The 13,557-nt window shown below is 39.6% G+C and overlaps 1 protein-coding gene across 1 annotated transcript in view; it reads left to right on the top strand.

Moving 5' to 3' along the window:
- ERFL (ETS repressor factor like) overlaps positions 1-8,693 on the top strand; it is a 423,602-nt gene extending 414,909 nt beyond the window's left edge. Inside the window, exon 5 of the mRNA XM_044079423.1 lies at positions 8,092-8,693. Within this exon, the coding sequence (XP_043935358.1) occupies positions 8,092-8,693 (602 nt within the window). The remainder of the gene's footprint in view (positions 1-8,091) is intronic.
- The last annotated feature ends 4,864 nt before the right edge of the window (positions 8,694-13,557 follow it).

The following is a 13,557-nucleotide window of genomic DNA, read 5'->3' as shown; positions in this document are numbered from 1 at the left end:
TGCTTAATGCCTCTAGGTAGTGGTATGCTATCTATAAATACATCAGCACCTGCCTTTCTTCTATCTTAACTGTCAGAGTTGCTTAAACTAGGTTCTGACCCTCACCACTCCAGTGCGACCTTTAGTAGGTGGTGTTTCTCTCCTGACATTACATTTGATGCCCTGCATAATGCAAAGTATTTCATGTCTTACACAGGTCATTGATTCTTACCCAGATCTCCCCTCTCTGGTCATTCCTGAGCAACCTATACCCTGACACCGCCATGTAATATCCAGATTTTGTCAGAGGATCAGTTTTCAGTGATACTCTCCTCTCACACCACTACATGCAACGTCCCCATCTTCTTTGCTAGATTTCTTGCACTGCATGATAATGCTGCGTAGCATTACTCTGCGTCATCCTTGTTTGTTACTCTGCTATGTTCGACTGATTGGTGCTCAAGTGTCTACCCCTTCTACTTCTGTGATACTTCCCCTTCTATCTTAATTGAAAGATGCAATTCCAGAGAATACCTTTACATGTTAGTTCTTTGCATTGCTGCCTCTTGGGGCTATAAATGCTCTTTGCACTGCTGCCTCTCGGGGCTATAAATGCTCTGAGCACTGCTGTCTCTCAGGGCTAATTCTCTGAGCACTGCTGCCTGTCAGGGCTAATTCTCTGAGCACTGCTGCCTCTCGGGGCTAAATGCTCGGAGCACTGCTGCCCCTCGGGGCTAAATGCTTGGAGCACTGCTGTCTCTCGGGGCTAAATGCTGCAAGCACTGCTGCCTTTTGAGGCTAAATGCTCAGAGCACTGCTGCCTCTCAGGGCTAAATGTTCCGAGCACTGCTGCCTTTCGAGGCTAAATGCTCTGAACATGAATACTGCTGCCTCTTGGGGCTAAATGCTCTGAGCACTGCTGCTTCTTGGGGCTAAATGCTCCAAGCACTGCTGCCTCTTGGGGCTAAATGCTCTGAACATGAACACTGCTGCTTCTTGGGGCTAAATGCTCTGAGCACTGCTGCTACTGAGGGCTAAATGCTCCAAGCACTGCTGCCTCTTGGGGCTAAATGCTCCGAGCACTGCTGCCTCTTGGGGCTAAATGCTCCCGAGCACTGCTGCCTCTTGGGGCTAAATGCTCCCGAGCACTGCTGCCTCTCAGGGCTAAATGCTCTGAACATGAACACTGCTGCTTCTTGGGGCTAAATGCTCTGAGCACTGCTGCTACTGAGGGCTAAATGCTTCGAGCACTGCTGCCTCTCAGGGCTAATTCTCTGAGCACTGCTGCCTCTCGGGGCTAAATGCTCTGAGCACTGCTGCCCCTCGGGGCTAAATGCTCTGAGCACTGCTGCCTCTCAGGGCTAATTCTCCGAGCACTGCTGCCTCTCGAGGCTAAATGCTCCAAGCACTGCTGCCTGTTGGGGCTAAATGCTCCAAACATGAACACTGCTGCCTCTTGGGGCTAAATGCTACAAGCACTGCTGCCTCTCAGGGCTAAATGCTCTGCACACTGCTTCCTCCCTAGGCTAAGGTAGAGCTAGTTCTTGACATAGACCCATCCTTCTACCAGCCTTAAGATTTTCTGCCTTATCCACTGATGCAGATGGTATTATAATCCCTGTTCCCCTCCATCACTGGCAGGCTGGCTTCTGACGTAGGTTAACAGTTATGGAAATGCTACCTTCAACCATCTTTCCCAGACACTGCTTGTAACAATCTCAGAACCTCCTGTGAGAAATCACTGGTGCTGATGTACATTACAACATGCATCTATTCCCCTCTCTTTTTGGTAACCAACTTGATGATGTCCTAACAAGTCTAATACCTGTTGGCAGTTTCAGTGTAGCCAGGTCTCTGCTGTCTCCCCTGCCAAGACTCTTAATTCCCTTGGAGACAGAATCCCTAATCATCAAAATCATATTTCCTGTCTTATGCTGTGGTTTCTCTCTATTTATTTCCCATATCATTTCCCTTCTACAAGCAACCTTTTCCCCTCCAGCTGTACCACCACCAGCCCTCTTCAATGTCTCTGTTAGCTGCCTCCTTACCACAGCTGCACACAATCCTTTCCCATACTTCCTGTACTCTTCTTAAAAAGTCTTACTAATTGTTGTCTATCCCTGATTCCCTCCTGTCTAACCTGCTTTATCTGTATACTGAGTTTCTCCAAGGAGCACTATAGTTGTGCCATTTTTAATTGCACAATGAAACATAGCAGATTACATGCTCTGTTTGTATTTGACATTGTTTTTAGACATTGGAGTGTTCTTTGTGGTGTATGCCATGCTTTGTTTTCTTTTTTTGGGAGGAGTCAGATAAAAAGAAAAACAATGGGTTTTATGTTTCTTTCTGGGAGAAGAGTATTATTTTCAGGGAGTGGTGCTTTTGGAGTGCAATTGTGTGAAAGGTTAGAGGTTTTAATGTTATTTACATCTCAGCGAAGCAGGATCCAATTAATCATAGTAACTTCCTTTTTGCCCTTTTTTTCCAGTTCATCCTGCTGGATGCCCTCTGGGCCATCCATTTAGTGGGCACCACTTTTCAGCTCTCTTCCTCCTCTGGTGGTCTCCTCTGCTTTGTGACCCTTCTAATCTACTTCCTTCTTGCTTCTGCTGCAGGTGTTGCCTCCTGCATGACCACTTGTGGCTGTAACTGTGTGTTCAGGTGCTTGCACACTGGATCTTTTCACTGTGTTATCTACTTCCCAGTTACTTTTCCCCCATTTCTCTTCTTCATCCTTTATGCTGTCTGCTGCATACTTACGCTACTCACACTGTATCTTCCACCTATCACTTTTGTCTTACCTTTTCCTAACCACTTCTCTTCTGGGTTCCCAATGCGCTTGCTTTTCAGTCCCACTATGCTCTTTCAAACCCAGTAAGCCAGCCCAAAACAATCCCTAGCTCTATATTTGCACCTGCGCCTTCATGTTCTCCTGCAGACAAATATTCTGCCATCCCAAAGCTCCCTGTGCAAAACCTCTGCCACACACCCTAAGAACTATATCTTTTTCCAGCCTGCACTGCTCCCTTCATGCTGTCACAGCACTGAATTTCTTCTTTTTTTCATTTTTAATTTATTAGTAGCTAGCTATACCAGTCTAATGTTTTCCCTTACCTGATTCAGCAAATACTACACAAGTTAACAAGTACTTATGAAGAAGTAAACTTGCTTTAACAATATCTGACCTCAAAATAAAAAAAAATACAAAAAGAAGTCAGATTTAATACATCTCTAACAATTCTATGCATTCTGAAGAAACCCGAGATGACCACTATGAATCCTGCCAGTGTACCTACTTTTTATCCTGTGGCCCAGGCTTTGTGTCTTCCATGCATACCATTTTTATTGTTGCTTTACATTCAATGCTATAAATTATTTTTCCCTGTATTTACAAGATTTAGGTAATATATGCACTTACTAATTCACAACACACATTTACTAATCCCAATAACGCACTATAAATTAACATTAGACCCAGTGCTTTATATCCAATCCTCACCTGTTTGGCATCTACTTCTCTGAAGTTCAAGCCAACACAAAGGGACTCTGGCTGACAAAGTTCACAAATGATTGCAAACTGGGAGGCATTACTGATTCTTCAACTGATGTAGACATTCTACAAAAAGGTCTCACTGACACCAGTGACTGGTGCCAGAACCATGGCATTAAGCTCAGTGCCAAAAAGTGCATCGTCATTCCCTTTGGGAAAAATTCGGTGCTGATGAACTACCACACAGGCGGTAGTCCACTAAACACCAAAGATGTGATAAGAGACCTGGGGACACAGGTTGACAGCAACATCTCCCTTTGATAACCACATTGCCACTGTAGTCAGAAAGTCCTTCTATGTGGCACATTTCATTACAAAAGGTTTCTCATCCAAGAAGAAAGAGGTTATAATCCCTCTCTACTCGTCCCTCATTAGACCTATTATAGAATACAACACCCATTTGGTATGTACCTCAATAGACACCTACAACAACTGGAAAAGCCACAAAAATACCTAAGAGGTCTTAAGCCTTAGATACATGCCTTATACTCTTGTCTCTTATTGCCTACTTAGAGACAATCTCTGCTTGACCTACAAAGCCATGTCTGACCCAGAGCTGCTAGATATGCTTCACCTAAAGAAATCCCAATCTCTCCGTGCCACATGCTCCAGGGACCTAAACCTCATTACCACAATAAACAGAACATGCTGGAGGGACAGGCTCCTAACCCAGAGACTTCCCATATTCTGGAACAAACTTCCCATTCACGTCAAGCAGAGCACTTCACTGGCCCTCTAAGAGAAATCTTGATGAGTGGATGGGCAATAGGAAGTTCACCCTGGGGATCACTTCAGTGCTGTGCTTGACAAGAGGCACTGGGAACTAACTTTGGGCAATATGATGCCATGGAATCTTCTTGGCCTAGGCTTATATAGGCTCCACGGCCATTAGCCTAGTACAAACCTATGAACCCATAACATATCTACAGAACACAAGACCCCTTTCCATTATTCAGCACCACCAACCCAAAACTGCTCCATAAAGGATCTTGGGACCTTAATGCTCATTGACAGCCTTTTCTGAGGCACAGCTAATTCTACTGTCATTTATGGTGATGGTTTGCCCTCGCATTCAGTTTTTGAAGTAAACTATCATTCCAAAAAATCCTGGCAGATACAACTTACTCAAATAGCAAACAAAAATAAATAGATCAATCCTGTCAAATAAAAATAACTGAATTTAAGTTCTTTCATCCACAAAGTAATCACAATAGATTCAGTATACAGACTTCACATTTACACCTACTTAAACTCATGTGACCACAAAACATCATATGCCAATAAATTACAGCACATAAGTATAAAGAAATCAGTGAAAGTAAAAAAAAAAAAAAAAAAAACAAATATCAACAATTACAATTTATTTAGCTGATCTTGACTTTAAGAACAATAGAAATTTAAATATCATTCAAGCTTGAAAATGAGACATAATTCAACCTAAGTTGATAACTTAATTCCTGATATTCAAGTATGACCTTGAAATTACCAATCATAAAATTCCTTAGGACCTTTTCCAACACGCACAGAAAAGACTTTTGAAAGCTTGGGTAGTTTAGAAAATATTCATATAAGGTACAATTTTTGTCCTGCTGAGATATACTATAAAACTAATCATAAATATGTTGGTGTTGGAACCTTCTGTCAGTATTGCCTCTAGAGAAGGCTTCACATGTAATACACTTAGCAATACATGCAATCCCAGATTTCATGCAGTTGTAATGGCAGGAGCATGATACAACTCTGGGCTAGTCACAGACATCAGTTTGGACCATAGTGAATAAATCAACATTGTCTACATGTCCCATACCTTGACAAACCACCATTTAGTTTGGTAGTTCCATTTAAAATAGAGGAATCCCTTTCCAGAATGCTCTTAACATTGTTTTTTTTTTTACTTGTATGTAAAAGCTGGTTCAACATCCAACTTAAGTATCAACATCTAATTATACATTGCCAAATACCAATTGCTAGTAAAAATCTGTTTAAAGATTTTTGTGTCAATGAAATAACGCAAAATCATAGATCTTTCCTAATTATTATTTCTAATCCAGTGTCAAGAGTTACCTTTAGAATTTGATATAAGCTTAACTAACACAGAGCCAAAACCATTAGGCCTGCCTAAATAGATCTGACTGGTAACAGTTTCTTACAATTCCAGTGATACCCCATGCCCAGCAAAATCACTGAAAAACACATTTTATTTAAATACATATCATCATAAAAAACAGTCTAGATAGCTTGACCCTCTGGCCCTTAGCTATATTCTTTTTCTGCCAGTAGGAATGATTACTATTACCATACAGACAAATGTTAGAAAGGTGAGTCTGCAATAAATATTTGAACCAAAGCTGTCAGTTTCATATTGCATGAAAATTATAACATCCAAATAATTAATAGACAACGAATCTGTCATAAATGAAGTTAAAAAGTCAGTTGTCATACTAAAATAATCAAAACAAAAATATCAGGTTCTACCAGAGTCCCTGTCTATAACATAAAAATACCATCCGTATATCTCAAATATAATTTCAGGTGATTCTTATAGGAAGATGCAAAAATTATTTTTTTCCAGTGGCAAATAACAAATTTGGGAAAAAAATGGAGCACATGTAACACCTGATTTTTTTTTTTTTAATTATTCCCCTCAAAAGTAAAAAAAAAAAATTTCTAGAACAATTTCCATAAACAAACATAAAAATTGCTATGACATTATTGTTAAGTTTGTCATAAGCAGTAAACTAGTACTATGTGATACAAGAGTAAATAAGTTTTTGATGTTGAATGTAACTATCAAAGCACTTTGTATAAAATCCAAGTTCTGAATACAATCAAGAAATTGCCAAGAATCTCACAAAGCAGGTGGATAAAGCTCAATCCCCCATAACAAAGATTCCATGGCAATAGGTAAACAGTTCAGTTCTGAAATCCTTCATCAAAATAACTGGAAAAAAGGCGATCATCTACATCTCTGTAGACCTTAAGAATTCAAAAAAATTACAGAGCTAACTGGGTGTTTGAAAGAAATTCAAACTTTTTTCATTATTTTATCATAAAGAAGAAAATCAATAGCACTACATGCAGCCAACATTTCAAATTAAAAAAAAAATCCAGACTGACCTACCCCCATTCGAAATCATACAAACAGGCTTTCTTGATTATTCAAAGATGGTTTGAGGAATGAACTCATACAAACAAATCAATATCATCTCAATAAATGTTAGAGAGTCAAAATAGTGATGGCTATATACACAGCCCATTGTAGATAGTCTACAGTCCTCTACAAGGCAAAACTGGACCTTTGACTGTAAGTAAACTCCTCACTGGAGTAAATTATTTATGTAAAGAATGAATCATGTAGCTGGTTCTGTCTGAGAGTTTCATTCATCAGTTAAACAAGTCAGCATCACCTCCAGTGGTGCACTGTATTCTGTACACTTTGAAGTATATCCACCTTGTCTTACCAATTGTTCTACAGTCCTCTGCTTCAGTTCAAAGCAGGCTTAGGGAGCTAATGAATTACCTGTGACTTCATTCACTCCGTTCCCAGCAACATCTTTGCTACAGTCCAACCAGTCACACTTCAACCTCACAGCTTGGTTCAGAGTCACATTTCATAATCAAGTAAAACTCTGGTGATTTCTTATCTGGTACTATGATGACATAACACACACACACTTGGCAATACTCTAAGAAATGTCAAGATCAGTCAAACTCTCAATCAAAAATGATTAAAAACAGGACCAATCAGAAATCATGGGTGCAGAGTGCCTGATTATACTACAAGCATCCTAGATTTGGACAGCTGGAAGACCAAGCTGGAAGTTGGAGGAGTCTATTCTTATTTCTTTGGGAGGTGTTCCAGGTCCTCAGACAAGCAGTGGATGTACAGCATCTGTCTGCAAGAGATGTGACCTCTCACAAATTACATCACTGCATGTCATTACTAAACAAGGAGGAAATCATCATACCCAATACAATGTGTTTGTGTTTTGAGGGGGCGTTACACTGAATTATGACTCTCGGCTTGAACAATGACCAAACATATATTACAGTAACAGTATGTGGATGAGTACTTGTCACATGGATAATTACCATTGTTCAGAATTTATAACTATTCTGCGCCGCTTGCTATCCTGCACCTTTACTGCATCATTAAATCTGCTGTCCTGAAATCATACCTCACACAGCAGAAATGTGGCTGCATGCTTATTTTGAAATTACCTATTCAATCATTTTCTCTGTACTCTTCACTCAAGTAACATCACAGAAATAAAGTACAAGTAATTCTGTAATTTTTGCCAAGTAAAATGTTTGAAATGATTATATTTAAGTGCTGTACTACTAAGTTATTGATTAATGGCTGACTTCCAAATCCTAATTGCAAGACCTGATTTCAACACTGCAAGCTAGTATATATTTTTAAGGCAAAAGTGAATTAGCACTGTAGTTTCTTTTTAAGTGACAGCTGTTACAAAGAAAAGTATGGGAGAGCAGTGAAACTATTTTGTCTTGTATCACTTCTATCTACTAACACCTTCACATTGATGTATGTTTTTCAGGTACTCCTGGCTATGCCAAGCCTCCCGGTTTGCTGACTTCCTATGGCAGAAATGTACCATTCCCAGAATACCCCTGGAGTTTTAACCCATACCTGCACAGTGGCTTCCCACTGAACACATCCAAGCTCTCAGCTTCTCTCTATCCTCCACACTTCTATCCCACTCCTCTGCCCAGTTCCTTGACCCAACTCCCTACTCCAGTCTCGATTCTTCAAGGAGATAACATGGACAGAACTGCAACAGCAACTTCCCTTCCTCGGATCTGTTTAACTCCTTACCCTGGGGCACTCCCTTTTAGGGCTGACCTGAGTTCCAGTGGGAACAGAGAACAGGAGCAGATACTGCAAAGGGCCCAAAGTCCAGCTGCAGGGGCCAAAGAAGACCCGGGATCAGACTCAGAGTTGGAGATCACCGACCTCAGTGAGTGCAGCTCAGAAAATGAAGGCTGTGAATTCAACCTTGATGCTCTTGAGGAGAAACTTGGAGCACTGGAAAACTCAGTCCGGAAAGTTAAACACTCGGAGCTTGAGCGAGGTTTGGAAAAGTCTTTGAATTCAGAAAAAAATTCATGCAGAAATAAAGGATTGAAACTGGGAATATAGATATGAGAATTTTAGAGATCCATGATGCACACTCACAGGTGTGTGCACAGACTGGAAATTTGCTATGAAGCTGCTTACTATGTTGACATCTTCAGCACTTACTTTGGATGACTACTATGTAGGACACTGTCTATTGACAATGTCTAATGCATTTCTGCCCTGGAAACAGGATGGGAGCTATATAAAACAAAATTTAGCACGGCAAAATGATTGTGACTGATAGTGTTGTTAACTTTCCAGGAGACCACTCAGTGATTTGACAGTTGTCTCATATTCTTTAGGTTTCAAAATTGTTCACCTTTGACTCAATTTTCTCACTCAAAGAGTGCACTTCACAACTTTCTCACACATCCATCTGACTGTAGCAGTATCAGAAGTGGCAAGTATGTCTCCCATGTGGTCACTTTTACTTTTCTGTAATGTAAACACAGGAAATATGTGTTTTTATGGGAAAACCTGAGCTGTTCTTTTGTAGAATGATGTATTGGTTTTGATAGTTATTGCAGCTTCAAAAACTTAAGTAAGCACTGACAGATCAAATTTTACAACATAGCTGGAATCATGTTACATTACACATCCCAAATTATTAACTCCATGAAAAGGAATTGTGCACAGCATTGCATCTACTGAAATGATACAGCAGCATTTCTACAGGTTGGTTACAACTGGTGCAATGGATATTACATATTCCTAAAGGCAACAACATAAAAATGACTTACTCCTGTTATGAAAATTTGTTGATGACCCCTTAATGAAGTACATTGATATGGGGAAGGGAAATGTTGCTCACTATGTTTACATTTTATTCTTAGTAAGTGGTTCCAAGCAAGTGAAGAAAATAAATTATAGCAACAAATTTAATAAGAAAACTTGACCTAAGCTGAGGGCCATTACCATGAAATGTACATAGGGCAATCCATTGCAGTAAAATTCTTGTGTCAGTGGACATTTACTTGCAGGGTCATAACTGACTGTCTACCTAATTTGATGAAAATGCATCCCCATCTTCATGTTCTGAAAACAGAGGTTTATCAGCTGAAAAGCATTTCAATAGAAAAAAAAAATCTTAATATTGTCCCTTGCAAACAAGATGTTTTTTTCCAAGTCTGCTGACACTTTAATTAGGTTAGAACAAGCAGAATACATGAGCAAACTAGTGCTTCTGTTAGACAATCAGAAGTAATCAGCTTAGAGAATAAAACCTAGGATGCAAATGTATTAGCATCTTGCCGGTGAGATCATATCTGGAAAGCCCGTTCACCCTTGCTGGCTAGCAAAGAATTGCATTCTTATTAATTATTTTTAATTTTATCTATCTAGTGATTTATTTAATGCTCTTGAATAATGAGCTGTATGTGTGCAAGTACTTTGATACATTTATACCTGAAAGAAACCTTACAGGTAGGTAGTAGCCACCTCTGGAATGCAACAAAATCTGTTCTGTACATCGCAGTTTGTAACAAGGAAAGCCACAGATTCTGTGCATCAACTCTTCTTTCATCAGTAAATAGGCCTACTTCCTAAGAGGGTAATTTCAAACTACATTAAAAGTGACATTTGAGAGTGGCTTAAAATTCAGTTGCAGGGTCAGCAACTGAAGTGATAGGTTCCAAAAAACTAATCCTACAATGCAAGCCCTTGCCTTTTTCTGTAACAGAATGTTGGAATATAGCATGAAACATCTGGAGTTACAGCAGAGACATGAAGGCACATCCCAGCATAAACTCTAGATCTCCATCTGTACAGTGTAGTAACAGATTAGCAAGGAAAGCTTACATATGACAATTACTTGCCTGTATTAATAGCTGTAGGAGTGGTAGATTATTTCAAGCCAGACATCCAGATGCTAAACTAACTTTACCTTTCAGTGTAATTAACTTTATGTCAGAGTCATCGTTTTCCTCTACATTACCTACCTGTAGTTTAGTGGCTAAAACCCCATTAGTACCTTTGACTTTTTTTCCTTGCCACAGATCATGATGGTCCACAATTGTTTTATTTATTCAGAAGTTACTGTTTAAGAAAGGAAGGTATCTCAAGCAATGTGATATACAGTAGACAATGCATTTTCTGTAGCTTTTACTGCTAATCGATGTTCCAAAATTTTACATCCTAAGCACTGCAAACTACACATTACAGTGAAAGTAAATCTATTTTACAAAAGGTTTGTTGTAAAAATTTGCAGGAAGAATGGAGATAAGGTACACTGCAGTGCTACATAACCTAACTGATAAGCACTCTCATTATGGTGAGTAAAGTGTTGTTTTTATCCAAATAACTGTAGAAAATTAAGGACAATATAAAATATTACACAAACTACTTACCAGCTCTGTGAAATAGCAGTCAGTCTCCTGTGAATGACTACATCTGCAAGACTTGGGTGACACATTTGATACCTAAGCAAAAGGGTAGAGGGTCTGGAACTGACTAGGACTATGACTCTGAAATTTGAACTTTATGACTTATTTATATGGAAGTTTTAAATTATTAAAGGCTTTTCACGTATGGTTGGGGAAGGGGTTACTCAGTTACACAAGCCTGATGTCACCAGGATTTCCTCTGTTGCTGCTGCTTGAACTTTTTATGAAAAGCAGAAAAACATGAAAAAATGCTTTTGTTTGCATAATTTCCCAAGCAATTACTGCTTTCCATAAAATGGTGTCCTGCTAGCTTACAAGTTCCTCATATGTTGACTACGTTCATGAAACAGCTGATTAACAGCCATCCCAGTTTTGCCTTTTTCTATAGGCCAATATATGTACCATCAGATGGCTTAAAAAATGAGTGAGCACTGAGAGGGACATGTCAAAGTTCTGCTTTATCATCCACTGACTAGGGCTCATTTCTAAGTTGGGCATTTGTTTTTAAGGCTGCCAAAGCCCTAGAAGTCACACTAACATTATAGGCACATTTCTGCATAACTACATCTATTTAATCAATTGCAGCAGTAAACATCTCCATCACACCCTTTACACCATTGTCAAGGAAGACTTGTTACTGTCATGTAAGTGAATATAGAATTTTGATCATACCTCTCAACCTGGAAACATCAAAAATCTGGAGAAAGCCCATGAAAAATAGGTACAAATCTGTTATCTGATTAACATCTAATTTGCATACATTGATTATGTAACCCCACCTACTCCAATGGAATTGTGAGATACCAGCATTTGAATGTAAACTGAAGAACAGACCACCAAAACATGGCACCAGAGTCCCCCTGCAGCCATTCCAATGTCCCATTACCTGGCTATTTCGCCCCATTTACCATAAACACTAATGTATGCATACTGCTTTACTTCTACAATGATTTGGATTTTATTTTTACATTTTGCAGCACAACAATGCAGAAACACTAAAAGACATCATCTAGTAAACAAAGCAATACTGTCTCACAATGAAAATAGGCTCGACATTAAAACTTCTTTGCCCTTGAAACTCACATTCATTGAAACAGCACTGAAACCCACACCACATCCAAAGAAAATGCATCTGGCCAGTGGTGGATAAAGATTACCTTTGGGCTGTTTTCAAATCATTGGCCCCTTGCACACAAAACAAGAAACATACATGTGTTCTTTTCTTTATACACCTTTATATTCCTTGTATAATACAACACACGTTAGAGCGCATTTTAAATTTATTGTATGAACATTTTACCAGTAATCTGTACTGTAGGCAATGAAACAAAACACATGAACCAATAATGACAAAACTGCCCAATTCAAAACTTTTCCATCATAAAAGTCTGCTTCCACACCCACACTATAAATAGAATGACAGTAGTGTAAGCCATAGGCATCTTGCACAGCGTCTCGCACTTATTTTTAATTTCATTTTTTTTGGGGGGGAGGGGGACAAAAGGTCAAAAATCAGGGACACATTTTAAACATTGCTTGTATAATTTTGTAAAGTTGCTAGAATAAAATGTGTTACCATCATGCATTTCACTGGCAGGTTTTGAACCCAGGGCTCTATGCACTACAGTCAGAACAACATACCACTATGCCAAATCAGCAGCTGCCTGAAAAATAGGAAGACTGAAACTTAATAGCCATCATTTAGTGAATTCATTTTTCACTTCTCAACATAGCTGTTAACCTCAACACAAAAAAACATGGACAAACAACAAAGCCAATAATGGGGGAATACAAATTCAGTTCTCACTTCTCACTCACCATATCTCTGAACTGTTAGCACAAAAACAATAATGGGGGAATACAAATTGTGTTCTCACTTCTCATCATAGCTCTCTGGACAAAGCTCAGAGCATAACTTTCAGCTGTTAGCAGAAAAAAAGCGTTCTCACTTCTCATCATAGCTCTCAACTCACTCAGAAATGGTGGTGGCTAGTAGGCTCTTTTTACCCTGTACCAAAGGTACAGGGTTTGAGCCTGAATACCTCTAGCCACCAAGTGTATTATATGGGAGCACACACACACACACACACTACCCTGAATAACGAGTGGTTCCAGCTTACCCTGAGAAGTTCACATTGCTTCCTGCCATTAATCCCTGCTCTGCTCACAAACTCTGCCATTTCAGCTTCCTGGTCTGCACACAAGTTTGTTCGCTGTTCCCCATTCCCGCCGTTTCAGCTTCCTTGCCGCACACAAATTCCTCTGCTGTTCCCCATTCCCACCAGCTTGCAATTCAATTCAGCCAGCCGGAAATGATGATGTGAGCTCAATTCTGACTGGCTGGTAGCCTGACGGAGCTGATGTCATTGTGCATGTGATGACGTCAGCTCCGACAGCGCAAAAATTTTAAAAAAAGCAAAAAAATCGGAAATGAAGGGGTGCCACTCAGGAATCATGGCACCCCTTCATTTGGACCCCAAAACTCAGTAAAAAACAAGTAATTC

The sequence above is a fragment of the Protopterus annectens genome, chromosome 8.part0, assembly GCF_019279795.1.
Source record: "Protopterus annectens isolate FY-2018-M chromosome 8.part0, PAN1.0, whole genome shotgun sequence".
Classification (NCBI taxonomy): domain Eukaryota; kingdom Metazoa; phylum Chordata; order Ceratodontiformes; family Protopteridae; genus Protopterus; species Protopterus annectens.
Note: the sequence above shows the minus strand (reverse complement) of the source record. Positions and strands in the feature narration are given on the sequence as shown.